The sequence below is a fragment of the Prinia subflava genome, chromosome 12 (genome assembly GCF_021018805.1).
Source record: "Prinia subflava isolate CZ2003 ecotype Zambia chromosome 12, Cam_Psub_1.2, whole genome shotgun sequence".
In the NCBI taxonomy this organism is placed as follows: Eukaryota; Metazoa; Chordata; class Aves; order Passeriformes; family Cisticolidae; genus Prinia; species Prinia subflava.
The window spans coordinates 8605766-8628831 of NC_086258.1; the positions used below are offsets into that span (position 1 = coordinate 8605766).

The 23066-nt window shown below is 56.4% G+C and overlaps 1 protein-coding gene and 1 long non-coding RNA gene across 3 annotated transcripts in view; both read left to right on the forward strand.

Moving 5' to 3' along the window:
• Nucleotides 1–459: 459 nt before the first annotated feature.
• LOC134557058 (uncharacterized) lies at nt 460–4648 on the forward strand. The gene is made up of 3 exons (XR_010081980.1): nt 460–781; nt 1322–1409; nt 2228–4648. It is a non-coding gene; the product is annotated as an uncharacterized LOC134557058 (long non-coding RNA).
• Nucleotides 4649–7916: 3268 nt separating this feature from the next.
• NOTCH1 (notch receptor 1) overlaps nt 7917–23066 on the forward strand; it is a 42524-nt gene continuing 27374 nt past the window's right edge. For both annotated transcript variants that reach the window (XM_063408968.1, XM_063408969.1), the window contains exons 1-2: nt 7917–8152; nt 9765–9846. In XM_063408968.1, coding sequence (XP_063265038.1) covers nt 8095–8152; nt 9765–9846 — 140 coding nt within the window. In that variant the 5' untranslated portion in view covers nt 7917–8094. The remainder of the gene's footprint in view (nt 8153–9764; nt 9847–23066) is intronic.

Consider the following 23066-nt stretch of genomic DNA (forward strand, 5'->3'; position numbering starts at 1 on the left):
AGGGATCCTGGCGCAGCCCTGTCGGGCAGCCCTGGGAACCGGCCTCGGCAGCGGGGAAGCAGCGGGAGAGGCGGCAGCCTGCGCTGCCACCATCCCACTCAGCCCCAACTCCACCAGTTTTCCTGAACCCACTTTGCTCTGGAGAAAAGCACAATGGTGTGCATGGGCAGCAAGAAGCACACGGGCATCCACAACCTCTGCAGCCCCCACTGGCAGGGTTCAGCCTCCACAGCCCCCCACCCAACAGAATTTGCAGCAGGTGGTCCCAAAGCCCTTTTGGCCCGTTTGGCCAATTTGGCTCATTTGGCTCGGTCGGCTCATTTCTCCACGGGGTCACAGCTGAGCGGGCAGCAAACCCTCTCCCGCCTGGAGAGAGAGTTGTTTTTCTCCGCCGCCAGTTGCGAGGAGCCGTGTTTGTCTTTCTGTCCCTTCCTGTTTACTCGCTGCCATCAGGACACGCTTTGATGTGTTTGTGCTGCTGGACGTCCGTGGGAGCATCGTCCCGTGCCTGCAGCTCCCTGCTCCATGGGGCCCTGGCTCCATGCAGGCCTTGGCACAACCCGTGTGCCACAGGGGCAGGACACCGCCACCCTCGGCAGCCTCTGCACTCCAAAGTCCAGGTGACAGCAGCAGCCCAGCCCAGCTGTGCCAAGACACCAAAGGCACAGAATCCTGCCAGAGATGGGGAGCCGGTTGTGGCATGTGGGTGCCACCAGGCAGCATCGCTTTGTCCCCGTGAGCTGTGGCAGGGGGGTCGGTCCCATCCATCCCGTGGGTCCAGGTGCGTGTGCTTTCTTTCCCTCTTGCAGTCCCCGCTTCCTCCCTGCCTGGGAGTGTCCCCGCCCTGTGCGGGAGCTGCTGCATTTGAAAGGTCACCGGGCTTTGAAGTCGGCGGCTCCGTGGCGGCGGAGGAGGGATCGCACCTTGCTGACATCTCCCGGCGGGCCGGTTCCCAGCCCGCCACCCGCGCCGGCCCGTGCCGCCCGCGGGCGGAGATGCTGCCGGGGTGGGACGGCGCACGGCCCGGCCCGTGCCACCGGCCTGTGCCCTCACAGTGCCACCGCAGCAGCAGTGACACCGTCCTTGTAGAGGGGAAAACAGCCAGGGAACCCCGAGCCCCCGTCCCGCTGAGAGGCAGCAGCCTCACCAAACGGGAGTGAACTCTCCCCGTGAAGGGGAGACAAAGGATTCTGGCATCACAGGGACTTGTGGTTACATTTATTTTTCAGCCTAAAGCTAAAGAAAAAAGTAGACATTTAGGAAAGCCAGTAGATGTAATTGTTGTGAATTTCAGCAAAGATTTTGATATCATCTCTTATAGTATCGTGCACAGGAATTGAACTCCATGACGGGTCCCTACCGCATCAGCATATTCCATCATTCAGTGACAACCCACAACGATTTTCTGGGTAAGAAATCACTCACGTAGATCTGCCCATGAGCAGAGGTCAGGGAATGGGGCTCCTCCAAACCCTTTGGATCCAGCTATGGCACCACCAAAGCCCCACAGCCAGTACGGTGTGGCACAGGGCAGGGGATCCCCGGTGCCCCAGCCCTGGGGGTGCACTGGGCACCACAAGGGTTTCCTGGAGCTCCTGGGTACCCCAAGAATGGTTTTCCAGGGCTCCTCCCTCCCTGCCAGGCACAGAGCCTGCTGTGATGGGACACCCTGTGATAGCACAGGCGGCTCCAGTGCCCCACAGCCCTGCTCTCCCAGAGGAAACGGCATCTTTGGGCCGATTCCTCCTGGTTCCCTTCTTCGTGTGCCTGGCTTTGATTCGCGGCCTGGCCCTGTGATAATGTGGCTGCCTGGGAAGGAAGGGAGTAGAAGGAACTGGCTATTGTGTTTGGCCCCTCTCCAGGAGGTGTTTTTGCTGGGAGGCACCAAGGTCAGAGCTGGGTGGGAAGCGTTCCCTGACAGCAGCCCTCACAGATGTGCCCAGCCATGGCAGGGGGGGCAAAGGAGCACCCCCACCACGCCAGCGTGGGGCTGCAACAGTGCAGCACACCCTGCATCAGTGCAGAGGATGTGTGGTCCTCCCTGTGTGTGTTTCAGGGGGGAAAGGGCTGCTCTGCAGCCATTCTGGAAAGTGAAACATCTCCCAGTCTTCCCTTTTCCATGCAGAAGGAAAGAGGGGGCGGCGGGTGGGAGCGCCTGTGAATGGAGCATCAGCTAAGGCTGGGGTGTAAAAAGTCCTTTTTTGCTCTCTTTTTGTAATCACTTAAGAATTTCAGCTGGCTTCATCCTGGCGCAGGAGTCCCAAATCCCAGAGCTGTGAGAACAGAGCTGGCACTGAACTGCCCCTGAAACTCCCTGCTGGTATCAGCAGCATCCCAGGACCCTGCAACCCAACCCCCCCGGGCCAGCACGGCGAGAAGGGGCACGCCCAGACCTCTGTGGGTGATGTCTCCCAGAAAACCTGCCCGAAACCTGTGCGGGGCGAGTGTCCACATGGCAGGATGATTTCCTTGAGCGTGTGCTCCAGGAGAGGCAAACCCAGCAGCACAGAGCCGGGTGAAACTGGGGGGATGCCCGCAAGTGATGCAAGCATGACTTGGATGAGCTTGGATGAGCTTGGATGAGCTTGGCATTGCACCACGGTCCAGAAATCCAGTATCAGGTTCATGCCCGGGCTTGTGCACAGAGAATCACCCTTGGGTTTTCGCTGCTGTGAGCGATGGTTTTTGATTATTTAACGGAGATACCGGAGGAGGTTTGATCCTGGCCCCTCCACACACTCCGGTGAGCGATTTGTTTGCTGAGGTGATGAAAACTGCCTCGGCAGGAAAAGGAGGAATGGAAGAAAAAGCAAAGGAATGGATGGCTTTGAAGGAAGATGAAACACACATGAAATACAAACGTGTCCCACACGTCCCCAGGGCTCGGACAAAGCTGGGCTGGGTTCTGCATTCCAGAGAGTCGGGGTCACCCCCTGCATCTCCTCTGTGGGTGCAGAGCTGCCCCCATCCCCAAGCTGGGTGTCTGTGACACCCTGAGGAGTCACCCTGGAGAGGGACAGGAGAGGGACATGCAAGGTCTGCAGCACCAGGGTGCAGACAAAGGCATGAACAAGCATGGAGGGGACAGGGACGTGCACCAAAGGACAGGGAGAGCTGCATTTCCAGCAGCCCGTGTGGGTTGGGACAGGCCTGGGGACAAGCACATTGTCACTGGAGCTCCACAAACCCCACCACGCTCTGTTTACACAACAGAGAATGTTTCAGTTGTTTTATGGAGGTGCATAGGAACAGCACAGGGACTAACGAGGCCAGGGCCAGGCTAAGCAACGCCTGCCCAGCACCTGCTCTCCCCTCACAGCCCATAAAGACATTTTATTTTAAACGTAACACAGATTTTACAGCGCAATTTGGCAGCAGCACCTTTTGCCCAGGTACAAACCGTGCGGGCAAAGCTGCTCCTCCAGGACGTCTTCCTGTCTGTCACTAATCCCTGGGTGAGAGTTCCTGAGCTGACTTTACACACTGAGAAACGATGGCCAGGAGCAACCCTGCAATTAAATCCAGTTTCAGCAGCCCGTGAGGAGGAAAAATCCGTGGGTGCCAAGCCTGGTGCAGCAGCCGTGCCAGGGCAGGGACATGCATGGCACCAACCTCTGCCCGTGGCAGCAGGGACTGATTGTCCTTTGTCCCATCCCAGCCCTGAACATCCTGATGGGACCAAATCCCACTGCACTGCCAGGAGGAAAGTCATTCTCTATGGGCACGTGCTGCCAGAGCACTGTGGCAGAGGGATGGCATGATCGGTGTGATTTAACCTGTGACTGTCCAGGCACAATTCTCCACTCAGCCATTTAAGAAAAGCAAAATTAAAAAAAAAAAACAGGGTTGAGGCCATTCTTGCAAATCTAGCCTCTTTTCTCTGGAGAATCATGGCTTAATCCCATTATGGAGAAGTTTGGGGATAGTTTTGCCTCACAGACTCCATGACCAGCGCATTTTTATCTGCTCAGACCTTCCAGGATGCTCTACCTGCTTTGATTCACACTTAATTACTAAAAATTAAGGTTTTTTCAGAGCACGAGGGAGGGTGGGGGTGCATGTACCAGCATGAGGAGGGCTAACCCTCCGTGCTGCTCCAAAATCCAGGCAGCAGAGCAATGCCAAGCCAAGCACGGTGGGGAAAGCAGGAGAGATCCAGTTTGATGTCTGCCTTATCAGTCTTATTTTTATTGCACCAAAGGTATAAGAGCAAAATATTGATTGTGATGATAAAGAGATGAAAGTGTCAAGAAGGAATAGGCACACAAGTTACTCAGGCGATTGGAAGCCGCGTTGGTTGCATTTAACAGGCATTTGCCATTAAAAAAAAAACGCCTGTTTTTATTTAAATAGCCTCGGGCAAATTTCTCACTAAACCAACTTTCCCACGCCAGCCTAGTGCTCTAACTCTGGTTTTTGGCAAATTTTTTCCTGAGCTGTCAAGGCAAAATATATATAAGAATGCTGGTCTCACTTAGGTTTTTTTCCAGCCCCTGGAGACATGAAAATAATTTACAGATGTGCATTACCTGTTTATATTTGTATTAAGTTTTGCTTAACGGACATGATTTTCTTAGCTTGCAGTAACAAAAAAATATTCCCAGAGTTTCACTCATTTAATTTTAACTTATTAAAACTTTTAAACATGTGTGGAGGTTTCATGTTTTTAAATCACTAATCACATGGACAGTTGCCAAGGTTTCTATTAAAGCCTTTTACAAACACTATTTTTAAAAGGACCTAAAATCCCATTATTTTTAACCCCTGAAGACCACTCAAAAGAAAAAGTTTCTTTGGATTTATGTCTTATTCACCTCTTATTGCAAAAAGATTTATGCTGGGGGCTGACTTCTGGACTTCTGCCTTCCTCCCTTTTTTACTTTTGCTGGTGGGAGTCTCTGGAGGAGCTGTCTGGGAGAAGGAAACTTGAGGAGGTTCCCCACGAGGATCTTGCAGCAGATCCCTCTGTACCAGGGGAAGGATGGAACCAGATTAAAGCGGGACATCCCACAGCAGCCCAGGCTGGAGGAGCCACCCTCATCTTGAGACTTCCATGGGAAACCTCAGAGGACCCTTTTAGCTCCCTCCCAGCAGAGCCTTTTCCCCAGGCAGAGCCCCAGAGCTGCGGGGTCACAGAGCGCCGGGGTGGTGGCAATAAATAGATGGACTTGACCTGCTGTGCTCGGGGGACGAGGCGACGCGGCTGCGTGGCCGCACGCCCGGCTCTGGCCGTGTTTATCCTTGGACACCACACAGACCCTTCCAGCAGAGGAAACCCAGCGCCAGGGCTCACTCCTGGCTTCCCATGTGCTCTTCCAGCCCCTCCAGGAGCAGCCTGGAAACACAGTTACTCAGAGTTTCCACCACCGCATCCCTGCCCATCCCTCAGCATCCCCACCTCTCCATCCCGGGGTGGCACAGGAGTGGCACGCTGACAGCCCCGTGTCCCCAGGGGTGGCCCTCGGGGTCCAGAGGGGCAGGGGGGTCTCTGCCAAGTCTCAGGGATCCCAGAGCGCAGCTGAGCTGAGTGCACGGTGCTTTCTGCACACGGGGAACAAGCCCGGGCAAAGCTTCGGCCGGTATTTCCAGGCAGGTAGAGCTGAGCCCTGCTCCACGGGCTCTGACAGAGAGGGGGAAAGGGGGGAGATGGAGAAAGAGCACAAAGTCTCCATCTCCAAGGATGTCCAAGTGGAGAAACTTCAGGCTGTCCTCGCACCTCCAGATGAGGATAAGGACGGTGACAAGGTTGTGGTGGCACAGCTGGGGTCACATCCCACTGCCCAGTTGTTGTCACCCTACTCATGTCTGCAGGGAGGATAGAACAGGCAGCACCCACGTTCTGGAATTGTTCAAGGCTTGAGCTACTGGTGGCACCGTGCTCCACACAGGGCCTTGGCTCCCCAGCCCTGATCAGGGCACTAATTCAGAGCCCAGAGAGGGGAAGGCAGGAGGAGCAGGGAAGGAGGGAGCCTCGGGAGCGAGGTACCGCTGCAGGGCTCACGCCTTTGATCTGGTGAGCAGACTCTGCCCTTCGGTTTGTTTAATTGTTTCACACTTGCTCTGGAAATAGTTTACAACAGGAAGCAGTGGGATAACAGCAGGGCTGGCATGGGGTGGGATGAGCCCTGGGGCTGGTGGAGAGGTACCCTGAGATGAGAGACACAGATGACCACAGTGTCACCTCCTTCCCATTAACCCATTGCCGACCCTCCTTCCTCTTCCTCTTTCCCAAGCTTTCAGCAAGAGGCCAGCAGCCATCCCTCCATGTCCTCATGTTTGGGAGCTGTAAAAGAGCCATCCAGTACCCTCTAACAGCTCAGAGAGGCTAGGGGGAAACCCAGGGGTCTGATGGGATTTAAGTACCCATGTCCCTGGGACAGTTGGTACCCCAAATTCTCCACACTCAGAGTTTTTGCTCCCCACTTTGGCAGGCAGTGCAGCCTCGCCCAGCAGGGCTGGCCCCCAAAACCTCGTGAGGAAGAATCACTTTTAAGCACCCTCACACAGACTGCTCCCATCAGTGCTGCTCTGTGGGTGCAGCCCTGAGCACCCCCCTGCAGCCACAGGAGAAACCCACAAACACCAGATTAAAGGCTTCAACCTGTGCTGGGCTCAGGGCCTGGATGGATTTCAGGTGGGGCATTCCAGCTTGGTTTTCCAGGCTTGAGTGTGGCACAGTGGCAGCTGGGGCAGGAATGGGGCTCTGGGGATGAGGGCACAGGGACCCTCTGTCACTGCTCTAACAGGAAAGCTGCACACACCTGAGGGTTGTGGGGCTGCCCCTGGGTTTGGCTTCCCCACTTCTCCCAGCGTGTTTGTTTATTTGTGGATGCGGCGCACGGGGCTGGCCGGGCTCTGCCTGGGAGTTCATGAGTTCACAGCACAAAACAAACAACATCCGACCCAGCTCCGTGCGAGCTGCCTGCACCTGCGGGGGAGCTGGGTGGGAAATGGTCACGCTATTCCCTGAGTCCTGGTCCCTGACATTTGTTCCCTGAGTCCTGGTGGGGGTCAGAAGGGGAACCCCACACTACGCTTCCCAGCACCCAGGGGATGGGCAGTCCATGTCCTGGTCTCCCGGTACAACCACCCCGTTCCCGTGGTTTGTGTGCCCCAGATCCCTGCACGGACACACCGTGGGGCAGTCTGGGGCCTCCTGTGGTCACTCTGTGGGCACTGCTGCGCCAGGGGCTGTGCAGGGACTGGAGGGGCTGTGCAGGGGCAGCAGTGCAGGGACTGGGGGACTGTACTGGGGCAGCTGTGCGGGGACTGGGGGGCTGTACTGGGGCAGCTGTGCAGGGACTGGGGGACTGTACTGGGGCAGCTGTGCAGGGACTGGGGGGCTGTACTGGGGCAGCTATGCAGGAGCTGCACCGGGACCATGGAGGAGCTGCACTGGGATTACGCAGGGTGTGCATGGCAGGGGCTGCACCAGTACTGGGGTGGGGGCTGAACTGGGGGTGTCCGGAGCTGCCCCAGGGAAATGCGGGGCTGCTTGTAGGAGCTGCATGGAGCAGTAGTGGCTCTGTAGTGGCTGCACGTGTGCTGGAGCCGCACTGGGAATGGGGGGCTGCCCTGAGGGCTTTGGGGGCACTGCAGGGGGGAGGCTGCACCGGGGCTGTGCGGTGGCTGCACGGAGAGGAGGAGCTGCACCCGCTGCATCCGTCTGTGCATGCCGGGGGCTGCACCGGGGGTGTCCGGTGGCTGCACAGAGGGACGCGGCTGCCCCGGGACTGCCCGTAGCCCACTCGCGTCCCACTCGGGGACCCTCGGTGGCGGGAAGGGGGTTCCCAGCGGCGGCCCCCGCGGCAGGGCAGGGAGGAGCGTCTGGCCCGTGCCGTCCCATCCCCTCCCGTCCCGCGGCTCCCGGCCCGCCCCGCACCGTCCCGTCCCGCCCCCCGCCGCCCGGCCCGGCCCGCCGGGGCTGAGCAGCCGCGGGAGGCGCCGCGTTCGGAGTCGCTGCGCTCGGGCGCGCTGCGTTTGGGGCTCCCGGCGGGGCGGCGCGGACCCGCACAGGCACAAGCACCGGCACCGGCTCGGCTCGGCCGAGAGCCCGCGGATCTATGCGGCTGTGAGCGGCGGGAGCAGAGCGGGATGGAGCGGCTCCTGGCGCCCGGCCTCCTGGTGCTCCTGCTGCCCGCCCTGACGCGAGGTGAGGGCCGCCGCCACGGGCCCCGCACCGGCCGCCCCGCAGGAAGTTTGCCGGGAGCGGGGCCGGGCGCGGCGGGCACCGGAGCCCGGCGCCGTCGGGGGCTCCGGACCGGGAGGTTCCCGTGGGAACCGGGACTCTGCTCCGGCGGCGGGACCGTAGCGCGGCGCCCTCGGGGGCGTCCGGGGCGCGGGGTCCTCGTGGGAACCGGGGCTCGGTGCCGCGGGATGCGCCGGGACTGCGCTCGGCTCTTGCGGGAGAACCGGAGCTCGTTGCCCGCGGGAGAACCGGGACCGGAACCGTGTTGGCAGAGCGGGGCTGAGCCCCGCGGGGGTGGCCGGAGCTCGGGGCCGGGACGGCGCGGGGGAGCGCGGCTGAGCCGGGGCTCGGTGCCCCGAAGGAGGCGCTCGGGGCCACCGGGAGCCGGAGCTCGGTGCCCGGGGCTGCCGCGGGGAGCGGCGCTCGCTGCCGTCGGGGGGAGCGGAGCTCGGTGCCGGGGGAGCCGGGGAAGCCGGGGCTCGGCCCGGCGGAGGAGCGCGCAGAGCAGCCGCGCTCCTGCTGCTGTTCTGCGAGAGCTTTTGACCGTTTTGCAAATTTTTCTCGGTTTCCTGTTTCTTGAAAGTCGGGGCCCCTCGGGGCCCCCCCTCCGGGGCGGATCCGGGTGCATCACCGCCAAGCGCTGCGCGGCCGTCGGGGGCAGCGGGTCGGGGGCACGGGGAGAGAGCCCCTAAAGCGGTGGGGGGCAGCCCATCCTGGGTGGTCGGGACCCTACAGTGCCCCCCTGCCCCGGGACCGAGCTAGCAGCCCCTCCGGAGAGCCCTGAGAGGGTTTGGGGGAGCGAAAGCAGCGGTGCTGCTCCCACAACAGGGCTGGGAGTCGTGGGAGACAAAGTTTGCAGAAAGTTGAGCCCGGCCGGAACGGTCCCCTGCACCCCGGTCCGTCTGCCGTGGGACACGGAGCCCCAGCGGGTGTCCCCGGGCTGCGTGGGCTCGGCAGCCGTCCCGGGCAGGATCTGGGTTGTGGCGGCGGCGGTGCGAAGCTGCAGTCGCTCAATGTGAAACTGCCCCGGCTGCACACGCGTGTCGCAGAACCAGTTACCGTGAAGAGCGAGCGGGCAGAGAAGGGGAAGAGCGAGCCGGGGTGGAAATCGGAAGCGATTCTGGTACTTTTCAGCGAGTTGCTGTGGTAACTCTGCAGAATTTGGCTCTGAGGGCCAGACAATGAAACCTTTACTCATAGCAAGTTATGACGGGCGACTCATTTCGTTACCGAGCTTATGGTAACTAATGGGCCCCGGGCTGGATGATTTTTCCCAAATGGCATTTGTCAATCAAGGGCCTGATCTGGGGTTTCTCTCTGTCAGTCCTCCTGCAGGAGGAGCAAGCACATCCTCAAACCCACCCTGGGTTTATTTTTAGGCGAGCCTCTCAGCGTAGGGGCCACACACTCCCTGCCCCATCCATCACCCTGCGGGGTGGACCCCACCTCAGCAGGCTGTGCAGGCACAGGGGGTCTGGGCTCTCAGCGAGCCTGTCCCCAGCCTGGGTGACACCAGCGGATGCAGCCCCTCTGCTGCCACCAGGGCCCTGAGCTAACGCTGTCCCTCTGCTTGCAGGTTTACGGTGCTCGCAGCTTGCTGAATCCTGCCTCAACGGGGGCAAGTGTGAAACTTTTCCCAACGGGACGGAGGTGTGCCAGTAAGTATGGAGCAGCCAGAGGATTTTCATCTCCCCCGACCAAAGTTATTGACATGCATGTTGACTTTGCTTTGAAGGCTTTGGATTTAATAGGGCGAGATGCGTTTTCTTTCCTTGAGTGGCAAGAATAACCTGCTTGTGTAGGAGTCGCCGCGAGTTTGGCAGGATCGGGCTTTGTTCCTGGCTGGGTGGAAAAACATGGGCAAAGGGCCATGTTTTGCTGGTGTTAGCCTATGCAGACTGCCCTGCTGATGGAGCAGGAGGTAGGGCCAGCCCGCAGCACTCCTTGGACTGTCGGGCGGGGACGGAGGCTGTCTGTCTGTCTGTTTTACAGCCACTCCCTCCTGGCCCTGAAGCATTGCCTTTCAGTCCCTTGCACACTAGGGTGACCAGTACATCTCCAATAAACACTCGAGAGAGGTTCTGTGGCGTGGCTCTGGCTGCTGGAGCTGCCCCAGTGGTGTCCGTGGGTCGAGAGGCATCGCCAGGGGAGCGGGGCACCTCCTCCTGCAGCCCTGCCAGTGCTGGTGCCAAGCTGTGGTCTAGCCTGGCATTCCTGGTGGGACCTGGCACCCAGGCTGGGGCTTTCTCCAAGCTGATTGTGGGGAAACGGATGTGTAAAGCATTGGGACTCTTTGAAGGACCAACCGACCCACCGCAGCGATGGCCGATTCACTCCAGGCTCCCAGGGAACAATAACCAAGAGAAATGAATAAGACTCCAGCTCCCTTTTTAAAACTATTCCATAAAAGAAATGTGAATGGGCAAGGCTCTGTTTTCCGGCCAGATTTCCCCTCTGCCTGTTGAACATGGCCTGAGCTGCGAGCAGGCGGGGAGACGTTCCCACCCACCCCAAATTTCCAAATAGGAAGTCCTCGGCGGAGGAACCTGAAGGCATTTCCAATCCCAACCTGTTGAATGGCAGTTTCCCTTGACAATGTGTGTTGCTTTTTTGCAAATCCGCCTGGGTGCCGTTACTCTGCCCAGTAGCCGGGCACCTCCCGCCCCCTTCTCCAAGCTGAGCCCCCCAACCCTTTGGTGCAAATAAATCAGCAAATCAATCAGGCACATGAGCAATTTAATGGACAAAGGCTGGGTCCCTTTGTGAGGCACTAATGAATGCACGCCACTTTTTTTTGCACAGAAGCCCTTACCAACGCTTGACGCTCTAAATCTTGTTTTCTTTCATTCAAAGAGCGACAGCTGGGATTCGGTCGAAATTCGGCAGCTATTGTTAAGGGAGGCAGATTAATGCTGTGTGACTAATCATGTATGGCTTCCCAGAATGCCCAACCCTCCACCCCCTCCCCAACCTTACACCCCTCCTTTTCCTTGTGGTCATTCTTTCCTTTTTTTCTTAAGTCTCTGCAACTCCTGATTTACATTTCATGTGCAGATGGTGATGGAATCTAATTAGGTCTGATGTGTGCGAGCTCTATTTGGAGAAGCCTCCAGAGTAGGCTCAGGGTGGGTTGGTTGGTTGGGGTTTTTTTAAGAGAAAAAGTTAACTTTAAAGAAGTTTTAAAGAAGTTCTTGGTTGCTGGCTGTGAATAACCACTTCTCTCTTGGCTGCAGATGCTTGGTGAGTGTGTGTGAGCACAAGATGTGTGCCCTGGGTGTGTTAAAGCTCTTGTCCCGTGCAGGGCGATGGGGGCAGATATTGGAGGCACAGCCAGACTGAAGGAGGTGCAACTTCACAAGTTACCTGATAGCAACTCGCAAGATCCTGGTTTTTCACTTTGTTTGAATATCTCTTGACGAGGAGCTTTGCTTCCAAGCTCCTTAAACAAAGCAGAGCCAAGAGCACAAGATAGCAGACGCAGAAAAGCTTGGCACTGCCCTTTGGCGCCTGCGTGAAATGCACCATTTTGGCTGCTGGCCACATCTCTGCTCGGCCTGGCACTTAACAAAGTTTGGCCATAAAGCCCCTTTGTGCTGCCCCCACAAATCCAATTAGAAAGTGGAGTGAAATAAATAGTGTACGAGGGGGATGCTGCTCCAGAGGACGAGTGTCCCAGCTCTTGTGGCTCGCTGGGTTACGTGGAGCCGACTCTGATAACTCCAGCCCGAGGTTATCAGCCCTGGTACGGAAAGGGAACCGCCAGTGCGAGACCAGGAGCTTTCTCTGCCTTTTATTATTTTACAGGGGGAGTTTGTAAAGCTCCAGGTGCCTTATCTTGCTTGTCCCTTTGCCAGGCAGTGCAGGGCACGCAGGGCTTTGATTGAATGGAGGGGACCAAGCACTGGATTGGAGGGCTTGAGACAGAAGCGCCCTAATTAGGCTCCTTTGGAGCTGCTTTCCATCTTGGCAGGGTTATCCGTGTCTTTCAGCACAGGAGGAGCAGCAGCAGTTTTGTGGGTCTTGCAGAGACCCCAGCTGAAGGCTTTGGGTGTTTTTGTCCCAGAGCTGGAGCTCTAAGAGGTGCAGGCTGGAGCTGGTGGCTGCTGCGGGGCTTGGCGTGAGGTTCCGTGGTGCTGGGCAGCTGTGGCATTCCAGAAAAGGCACTTGCCTTGCACTAAGGCATTTTCCCAGACTAAATGAAGCTTTTCCAAGAGGTTGTTTTTGACTTTTAGTGATAGCTCCTAATTAGACTGTTGGATAACCCTAGTTTTGACTGGCATCCCTGCAAATGAGTCGGGCTGATTTTAGCTCCCTGTGCCATGTGACATTTATTCCCAGGACCTCCCTTGCTCCATTAGTTAAAAGCAGATGGCATTGAGAGAGGGCTGAGCTTCCAGCCCTGCTCCATCAGCCTCTCACCATTAAATCCAGAGGAGCTGTGCCTGGGTTCTCCTCTTGCTGAGAGAAGCAGAAGAGACAGTGGAGGGAAAGAATAAGTTAAATTAATCACCGTGCTTGTGCTGAAAAGGGGGAAAAGTCAGTTTGCTAAAGTACTTCCTCTGTTTATGAATCAGCACAGCGTTGTCGTTCAGCCAGGGCAGTGGCTCCTGAGCTGGTGCCCGTTGCCACCACCAGCTTCCACAGGCAGCGGGCCAGAAACATGGGAAGAAACATTCTGAGGGGGACCGTAGCGGGAAAAGGTGATTATTTTAGCTCAAAACTCTTTCAGGAGACAACCAGGAAGGCAGAGGAGTGATGTGAGCCCCGCGAGTTTCTGTGCCCTTCAAGTTATTCAGCTGCTCAGTCATTGTTATCTCATTGTAAAGGGCGGAAGTTTCCTTCTGGTTTGGTTTTTCTCATGTGCTTTAACCCAACGTTATTTCCATGAAATAATAACAAAGAAAAAATGCAGTCTCGGTGCTGGAGAGGAAGAGGGTGGAGTGTTGAACAATCAACCAGAGGAAGCTCTTAAAGAAGTAGACGAGCAGTGATTCAGCCATGTTGAGAACTCTTGATGGCTCTTTCGAGTCTGATCTCATTCTCGGAAAGAACAAGGTGGAAATGGGTAAGAGGGGAGATTAAAAATACCAAAGTGTCACCTGTTGCACATTCCAGTGGAAGAGAAACTGGAGCCCAGCTGCTGAGGTCATTGGGACAGCACTGGGGGTTTTAGCTGTTGTCTGAAAGGTTCTGTTTGTATCTCTGCTCTCTGCAAGGTGTCTCCATGGTTATCAGTTTTCTCAGGTGGTCCCACTCACTCCTGCTCTGTGTCCTTGGGATTTTATTGCTTAGGCTGAGGTTTTTTGCTTGGTTTTTCTCTTGGCTTGGTTACCTGTGGTGGCCAGAGGGTTGTCCTGTGTGACAAGCATGGGATATGTTGGAGAGGAGATATCCCTGTAGGTCCCTCAGCAGCACCCACAGCACAGAGGTGAGCAGGAGCTCACAGTGGTGTTCATCACCTCAGAGCAGTGGGGACATTCCCCACCAGGCCCTCGAAGCTGTGTGCTCACAGAATGGTTTGGGTTGGAAAAGACTTTTAAAAGTCACCTGCAGTGAGCAGGGGCATCTTCAATTCCATGGTCTCCTGGTGTGAAGCAGTGCACGGGGCTCTGCTCCCTGGGGCTGGAGGTCACTCACTCCATGGTGTGGGGTGTGTTTGATTCCACCAAAATCTGTCCCATCTCAACACCTGACTCGCTGTCTTCCTTCCTGCTGGCAGCTACAACACGTCCATTTGTTCCAGCTGGTACCTCGTCCCCCTGGCTATTATGGTTTATTGTATGTAGCATGAGGCTGACACGTATAAGTCACTGCAAGACCAGGCTATTCACCAATTAAAGGCTCGCACAACATAATCAGGAGGCAGTTAGCAAGTTTTAAAATAACATTGTTTGGAAATTAACCTGCTTTTTCCAGGCCTGGAGGTGTGGTGACCCTCGTTTTGCTCCTGTTGGGTGATGTCCCAAGTGGTGGCGGCGTGTGTACATGAGTGGAATGTGAAATTTATAGAGCATCAGCGTGTTTAACGAGGGAGTAGCCCCGGGGTGCACTTAGGGAGAGCTGGTGAGCTCTGGATCTGGATGGCAGCACAGGTGAAGGTTTTGCACCTTGTGTTGGGGCTGCAGAGTGGAAGAGCCTCTGGGATATAACTTAACCCCCCCATGGAAAGCAGACCTGCTGTGGCGTCTTGGTTGAGCCCTGTCTTCTTCCCAGTGGCCAAAAAGAAGTTCAGGTTCCCCTGCTCCACTCGGGGCTGTGTGCACCCATCCTTGAGGACCTGCCAGGCTCCTTCTGCTGCCTGGGGATGGGGCAGCACCATGGGCTGCTCACTCCCCACTCCCCAAGCTGGGCTATTCCTGCAGCTCTGCTTTGTGTTCAGGGTTAGAACGGTGAGCAGTCTGGAGAAGTGATGGTTTGGGATGATTCCAGTTTCTTCCCAAAGGGTGTTTTCATCTCTTTACATGCCCGTGGTACATGGTGCTGAGCCCCATGCCTGAAGGTTGATGCTGCATCCACCCATCCCAGCAGCTGTGCCCAAATCCTGTCAGTCCCTGATGCTGCCTTGCTGCATGGTGCCCTCATGAGCCCGCATTTGCTGCAGCCAGAGTTCTGCAATAAGGACAGAAATGCTGCTCTGGTGTTAAGGGGGAATGCCGGATTTTTGATTTTTGATTCTTGGGTGTCTGAATGTGAAGGCACCAGGAGCAGGGAGGTGTGAGGGTCAGGCCCTGCTGACTGGACAGAGCTCCTGTGTGTGATGTTGGGAAGTCTTTGCAGCACCCTGCTGGTCCCAGTGACTCCAGCCCGTGGCAGCTCCCCAGGACAGTCAGAGATGCCCACCTGGGAACTGCCCACTGTTTAACACCTGAGTCTTGCTGGTGGAGCAGCTCGGTGCTGCTCCCAGCTGAGCATCTGGCCAGGTGTGATGGTGCCTGTTCCCACCTGGACACCCACACCTGGACTCTGCCTTCCTCTTGTGCGTGTCTGGTGGGTCAGGTCCTCTCCTGTCACCTCCTTGTGCTGGCAGGTCCCCCATGGGCAGAGTCTGTGGTACAGGACAGAGTTGGGGTTTCCACATATCTTAAGCAATTTGCTCATGGTTAATAGGGTGATCATGGAACTGTGGAATAGTTTGGGTTGGAAAGGACCTTAAAGATCTCATTCCACACCCTGCCATGGGCAGGGAACACCTTCCACTAGCCCAGGTTGCTCCAAACCCTGTCCAACCTGGCCTTGGACACTTCCAAGGATGGGGCAGCCACAGCTTCTCTGGGCACCTTGATGATGCTGGAGGTTCCCATTGCTTGGTGTGAGATGCAGGAATGAAACCTCTGAGGTGTTAGGGATGGGGGAGAGATGTTTGGCTGGGCTGTACGAGAAGCTCTGTCCCCAGAAAGAATATTTTCATTTGGAAGGAACCTACAATGATCATTGAGTCCAACTCGTGCCCACCACCTCACGTGCAGCAGAATTTGTGCTGTGCTTAAAGCCAGCCATACCCAAAATCAGTTCTGTTGGGAATCCTAGAATCACAGAATACCCTGAGCTGGAAAGGACCCACAAGGATCGTCGAGTCCAACTCCTGGCCCTGCACAGAACAAGCCCAAAATCCCAGCGTGTGCCATGGAAGCAGGATGCTGGTGAGAAGCGAGCTTGGGGTGTTCCTCCCTCACACAGCAGTAATTAATGTCTGCTTTAAGCTCTCACCCATCACGTCCTCCCCTTCCCCCCATGGCAGCCTGGAGTTAATATTGGAAAAGCCAGTTAAACAGTTAATGTTTAGGCCATGGTTATTAGGCCCTTGCACATTTCCAGCAAAGGGAGCCGAGTCGCATTTTAATGGGAAACTTTCATGCTCAGTCAAGTTGCAAAAATTTATTTGCGGCAAAGTCATTTTCTTTTAACAAGTTTTCACCCTAATTCCCTTCCCCAAAACCTGGATTTAATGGTATTTATATGGGAAATGGATTTATTAAGTTTTAATGATGCTATAACGTTGCCCTTATTTAATAGAAGGGGCACCCTGCAGGCAAGTGGCCTGGTGGTGGTGGGCTGGGAGGGCTGGGTGCCACAGGGGCACCCAGGGGTGGGGAACCTGTTGCTTTAGGCTTGATTTCAAGTCACCATGGCTGAGAGTGGCAGTGCCAGCTCTGCTTCTACCCTCTAGGTCTGTTGTGAGGACTGAGTTTGGCATCCTGCTGCCAGTCCCTCCTCATCCTCTGCTGCCTGTGCCTGTCACACCTGTCCCCAAGAGCAGCGTGGAAAGGAGCCTTTGGCACTGTGGCTTTGGGCTTTGTCAGCTGCTCTGCCCCGTGTCAGAGGGTGATGGAGACCCCAAGGGGCATCGCTGCCTGGGGATCGAGCATTCCTGAGCATCCCGTGGTTTATTTGAAGGAATTTTCTGCTGTCAGTGAGCAGCCACGGAGGGCAGCATGCCTCACTGGAGCATCCCTGCTTGCGGGGAACAGCAGGAGACTCTCCCCAAGGCTTTCCTGGGTGTTTAACCCATGGGATGTCTCCTCTGGAGCGGGTGGAGGAATGTGGCTGTCCTCTGGGAGCTTTGGGGCGGGCTGGGAGAGTGACCCCGCTGGGGAGCAGCCCGGGAGGAGGGGGGGGAACCTGTCCCCGGCCCCCAGCCCCTATTAAAATGTTAGACACAGACCTCCAAGTCAAAAGGCAGGGCGACAGACGGCCCTTTCACAGGGCCTGCTGCTCCCCACAAAAGGGGGGTTTCCAGGGGAGGGGGGCAGGAATGCGGGCTGCGGCCGGAGGGCAGAGCCGCCACCATTGTCCCCGCTCCCTCGGCGAGGGCGTCATGTTGACACAGGGATTTCTGCCGGCAAAAGGTGTCGGAGGCAGAGGCTTCCCTCCCTCTCTCACCCGTTTCCTTGGTTAAACTCAGCAGCAGCAGCAGAAATCCCAGGATGCAGATCCCAGGAGCTGATACCCGTCTGCTCCCGGGTGCTTTTCATGGTTTCCAAGTGGGCAAGAGTTTTGTTGCTAATAACTATTTTTGGGAGTTTTGCTTGCAAAAGGAGACCAGCAGCTCTGTGGCTGTGAGGTTGAGGGGAGCTGGATCCCTCCCTGCCTGGCCACTGCCAGCTTTGCCCAGTCCCCATCCCACTGAAACATCCCTGGCAGGAATTTCTCTGGCTTTCGGCTGGCTTTGTGCCACGGGGCACCCGTGTGCTCTGCAAAACCCCTCTCTCCTCCTTGTTTATAAATATCAGGGCTAAATTTAGCTTGTTTAAACTTTTGGTGACTGCTCAGATCCTAATCGTAGGTTTTAAGTTCAGGATTAGACGGGTGGGATGGTGGGGTCACGAGTGGGAGTTTTCCATATTTGGCTCTGGGGCAGAGCGGTGTTTAGCCAAAACTCGGTTTGAGGGGGAAAGGGGAAAAAAGAAGGGAGTCCATCATCACTTGGTGAGGTGGTGACGCTGGGGCTGTGTGTGCCAGAGCTCTGAGAGCACAGCAGAGGGAATCCAACCTGCAGGGGCAGCAAGTGCTGGGTCCAGAGCGGGGCAGAACCAGCAGTTACCCCAAAAAGGGTGGGGAGGGAAGAGTGACCTCAGGCACCAGGCTGGCAGGCAGCCTGTGGAGGTAGAAATTCCTTATCTCCCCCAAATTCTGACTTTTTCCTCTGCTGGCTTAAAGAATAAAACACTTTTAGAGGGCAAAAGCAGGGAGCAGTTGCAGGGAGTGTTCTCAGGTGCTGGGTGCCATTCCAGGGTCTGAGGGGCCCTGTGGGTGCTTTTTGGGGGAATTTGCCCCAGGACAGTCCCACGGGTGGGTGATGGGACCTTGTGCCAGCCTCAGCCCAGGCTGTGTTCCCTGGGGATCCTCTGCTGGAAGCACATCCTTTGTGGTCACCCCATAAATGGGCTCCTGCAAGAGAAGGAGCAGGGGCCAGGCTGAGCAGAGTGAGGCTCCCACAAACAATGGGGCTGTGCAGCTTTGCACCGGCAGAGGATATAAAAAACATCGACTGGGGAAAACAAATATTTCATAGCAGCCATTGTTGAGGGTGGGAATGAGGCGAGTTTTGTCTTGGGCTCTTCCTTCGACATCTTTCATGTTTGTTGTGAATGAAGCTCCATTGAAAGGCAGCTCCTTCCCAGGTAGCCAGTTACCACCCCTGAATAGCCTGGCCACTCTGCTTAGTAATGGGATTATATTGTTTTTCATTACAATGGGAACTTTGATTCCCAAACTGTCCTGACTAATGTCTGCTTAAGAAACAAAGCCATTTTTTTTTCCTTCCTTCATAAGAGGAACAGGGCTCTAGCATGTTTTTTCCCCACTCCTGTCCACGAGTATATGCAGCTTTGGGAATTCCTTTAGTTTCTCTCCAGATGAAAGTCTGGATCTTAAAATCTCAATTAGATGACTTGGGCTAGGTGAAAAATGAAATGGAACAAGAAAGAAAAAAAAAACACATCAAAGACTTGGGATTGCAGTTTGCTTTTTTAATTAAACAAGAATGGAGATCTGCTCTTGCTTTATTAACCTGATGTCACTTGGAGTAACCTGCTGCTTTGCCAAGCACCTCCCTGTGTGAAACTCTGCTTTTTTCCCAGGCTGGTGTCCCAGAGTGTTTAATAAAGCAGGGCCTGGATGAGACTTCTTTAAAAACCACACTTAGGTCTTGCTCTGGGTTTTGGTACTGGGAGCTCCGTGGTGGCTGCTGGAGGTTTCTGTGGGGCTGTGCTGGCGCCGGGGGAGCTTTAGGGTGCATCACCCAGTCGGGGTGCCCCACATGGGTGAGGGCAGCTCTGCCTTCATGCCTTGGCTCTCCTGGGGGCTGTGGTGAAGCCTTTGGTTTCTTAACAGCCACACGTGCCAGCGAGCAAAGCTGCAGGTGAGGTGAGCCCAGCTGTGCCCGCTGCCAGAGGGGGCTCCAGCAGCCCCCCAGCCCCTGGCTGCCAGGGAACAGGGGGCATCCACAGCCCTGTGGGCTCCAGGGAGGTCAGGGCAGCATCCATAATTATTCCTCGTCTCCCTGCACCCCTTTCCTCCTGTGTGTTCCTGGTGATGCTAGGCGAGGAGCTGGGGGCAGAGAGCAGGGTGCTGAGCTCTGATTCCCCAGCAGGATCGTGTTCCAGACCTCCCTGCCTTCCCTTGGCTCCAGAGCGTGCTCCTGTGTCAGCAGCACGTTCCCAAGGCAGGAAAACATCCTGGAGACCACAGGATGCACCTGTTGCTCCATGCATCACAGGAGGGATTCTTGGGGAGGCAGTGGAATGAGGATGAATGGAATAAGATGGAGTAAGAAGCAGATTTCATCTCTCAGGGACATGGAGACATATCCCCAAGCACCGGCCTTTTTCTCTGGTCACACTGGAGCCAGGGGAGATCAGGGCTCCCTGAGCTGGCAGTGAGCAAACGTGTCTTACGGGGAAGGGTGTAACTTCAGGAGAAAGCTGGGGTGTTGCTCGCGGGCTGTGCCAGGCAGGGAACCACTGGCACAACTGGAAAGGTGACTCTTGTGCGTGACTGCCTGATGGAAAGCAGACTCCCCACTGCCTGGGCTCTGCAGCTGCTGGGGGACAGGGGAAGGCGTTGCTGGGGAAGGTTTGGGGCAGGGGAAGCTGTGGGGCAGGGGAAGGCATGGGGCAGGAGGTTGTGGTTCCCAAGGATGATGGTTACCCCAAGAGGTGTGGGGACAGTGGGCCAGGGCCATGTCCCTGCTCTGCACTGGGAGCAGCCTGCAGTGGCTCTGGGCCGTTGTGCAGCCTGAGGGAGGCTCTCCTGCGGGTTGTTGCTCCTTCCCTCAGCTGTTGGCAGCAAATATGTGAAATCCGAGTGTCCTGCTCACGTTCGGCCGCTTGCCTCGCTCCGTGGGGTCCCGAGCACACTGGCACAGTCACCCACAGGTCACGCAGCACATTTGCTGCTGCACAGGGCTCGGGGGGTGTGAAGGTCCCTCAGGGGGACCCTCTGCACCACTCAAGGTCACAGTTGTGGTCCTGAACCTTCTCTGTGCTGGGGTGGCTCTGCCTGAGGCTCTGGGCTCGTGTGAGGCGGCTGTTCCAAGCCACAGGTACCACAGAGCAGAGAATGGCATCCCCCAGCCCAACCTGTCAGGGTGGGGGCCTCTCCCCATGGTGGGAGACCCTGCACCCAGCACAGGGAGTGTCCTGCTCCCATTAGTCTCAAGTGCCCCCAAAGTGGTGCTCGAGTAAAGTCCTGAGCCTGCTCTGCTCAGCTTTCCCACGCTGCTCATACCTTGGGGAAAACAACCACGGCCGTTTACGCTTCCAGCAGTTGAGGGTGAGGAAGAGGCCAGGTGATAGCAGAGCAGATAAGAGGCAGCCTGGATGTGGGGCCAGGATGGGGCTCCCCTGTCCCCTCCTGCAGTGTGGGGCTGCCCCCTGAACCTCCCCTTCCATAGGATGGGCATGGAGGACACCCCATGCATGTGCTCCAGTTTACACCTGGTTTCCACTTTGCTTGTTGGGGATTTTTTTTTTTTTTTGTGCTTTTTAAACCCAGAGTGGGTTTTACCTCCAGCCCTGCCACGGTCTCGGCGCCCCTTGGGAGGACACGCTGTGGGCAGGCAGGGGAGCTGGTGTGAGCTGAGGGGTGATGCAGGCTGAGCCCCCACACCCAGAACATCCCCCATGCACCCCTGAGACTCTCCCTGCCCCCGGGCTGTGCCTGTGCAGGGCTGAACATCCCAAATTTGAACAGAATTTGAGCAGAGCCCCCGTGCCGCCGTGCGGGGCGGGGCTGGGCTGCGGCAGCGCCCGGGTGTCATCTGTGCCGGCCGTGGCAGATGGCAGCTTAGTGCAGAAAGGAAAACATTAGTCTTGGGTCAGAGGTCGCAGAAACATCTGCCTCGGGATGCTTTCAGTGCCCGCATTGCTGCGGAGGGACAAAACCTGTTGCTGGTGGGATGGAGGAAAAGCCTTGCGAGCAGGGGCGGGGTGAACAAAGGGCTGGCAGCACCAGAGCCACACACGGGGAGCACCCAGAGCAGAAACCACAGGCTGGGGGGGCTGGGATGGGCACCCCAACTCTGCCAGCACTGCTGGTGGAAGCTATGGCAGCCCAGCAAGCAGAGGGGTAGAGCAGAGCTGAGGCAGCAGCGTGGTAGCAGCACTTGTTGGCTCCCATGCTCCTGCATCTCATTCATGCTTTTGATTCTCTGATCTGCTGAGCTCTCCTGGAGCCCTGCTGGAATAGCTGCAGCGTTGGGCCACCGGTTGTAACTCCTTAAGGATGTGCAGCAGACACAACAAATGCACGTGCTGAGCAGATCCAGATTTGGCCCAGGCTTGGTGCTGGGAGCAGAGTGGGAATTTGGGGCCGCTGTTGCTGTTCCCAGGCTGTCCCCAGGGACTGCTGTCTGACCTTGGACAAGGCCTTCTCCATCACCCTTCCCACTGGCCATGAATCATGCAGATTTATGGGCAGGCAGCTCAGTGCATTATTAATCGTGTCCCCCCTCAGCACAGTTTGCACTCGGATGCTCATTCCGAGGGGGAAGACACATCCCACACATCCCAGCCTGGTGCTGTGGGAATCCAGCTCCCAGCCTCTGCCTGACCCCCAGAAACAAAAAAAAAAGCCACTGGGATGGCCAGCAGCCCCAGACACCCGGGGGTGTAAATCAGTGTGTTCACCCCTGCAAGGAGCACCCTCACCCACAGGGGTGGAGATTGGCTGCTGTCCCCTGCCCTGCCCGGTCCCTTGGTGGGACACAGCTCAGGAGTGTGGAGGTGTGAGATTGTCTGTTGGAATGGTGCTGGGAGAGGGAGCATTGTGTGTTGGAGCAGGGCTTGGCCATCCCTGGGATGGGAATTGGGGTTGGGGTTAGGGTTGGGATTGGAATAGGGATGGGGATTGGGATTGGGATGGGGATGGGGATGGGGATGTCGTCACCCTCCATCAGTGGCTAAAATGGAGCATTTGAAGCCTCCTCAGCATGTTAATGAGTCAGTGGAAACAGTGAGGGAGACACTCTGATATTTTTAGCCATTCCTGCCTGGTTTGGGAACGGGGTGCTTGTCATGCCTGGAGCTGGGATTGTGACCACACCAGCCTAACTGAGGCTTTCACAGAGGCTGCTCAGGACCCCGGGCAGCTTGGCCACATTTCACCTCCTCAAAGCCACTTTCTAATGGCCCTGCTGAGCTGTTTTGATCCTGCAGCACCCGCCCTGTCCTCTGCCAACACATATATCTGTAATTAAAGCCGAGCTTTAATGTCTCCTATGCTAATTTCCATGAGCTGCTTGGGGTTTGGTTTGGGTAGCCCTGGCTTGGGAAATGCCAAAGGAAAAACCACAGGGTGATCTTCACCTGGCTGAGCCCGCGGGGATGTCGCATCCTCCACGTCTGCTCACCTGGAATCCCTGATACCACCTCATGTTTTTTGCAGAAAATGAAGCTCAGCTCCCTGGGCTGAGCTTTAGGAGAGGTTTTTAGTCCCTGCAGAAATAGGTGGCTGCATGGTGAGGTTGTGGCATAGCTAGGGGTTGAACTTAGCTCTGCTGAATCCAGCCTTTCCAGACCTGGAAAAGTTGAAAAATAACTGCAATTTGGATTGCCCTGATTCTTCACCTGGTTTTTGATCTCTTGCTTTGCATGTGAGACTTGTCTCCAGGCTTTCCTCTGCAGCCAGGACTCCCTGAATCTGCTGAGGTGGCTGGGCTTTGAAATGCAGCTCCAGTGTCTGTGAGTGAGCTCCAGGACCCATGAGGGGAGGGAAAAGGGAAATTCATCCTGTGGCTTCATCCATAGCTGGGAATGTGCTCTTCCCTGCTTGTCTCAGAGCTGCTGTTGCAGAGGGCAGGATGCTGAAGCATCTACAGAAGATGCAGGAGCAGTGTGGAAGCCACCAGGTGTGAGGGAGGAGGATGTCCTGGGCACAA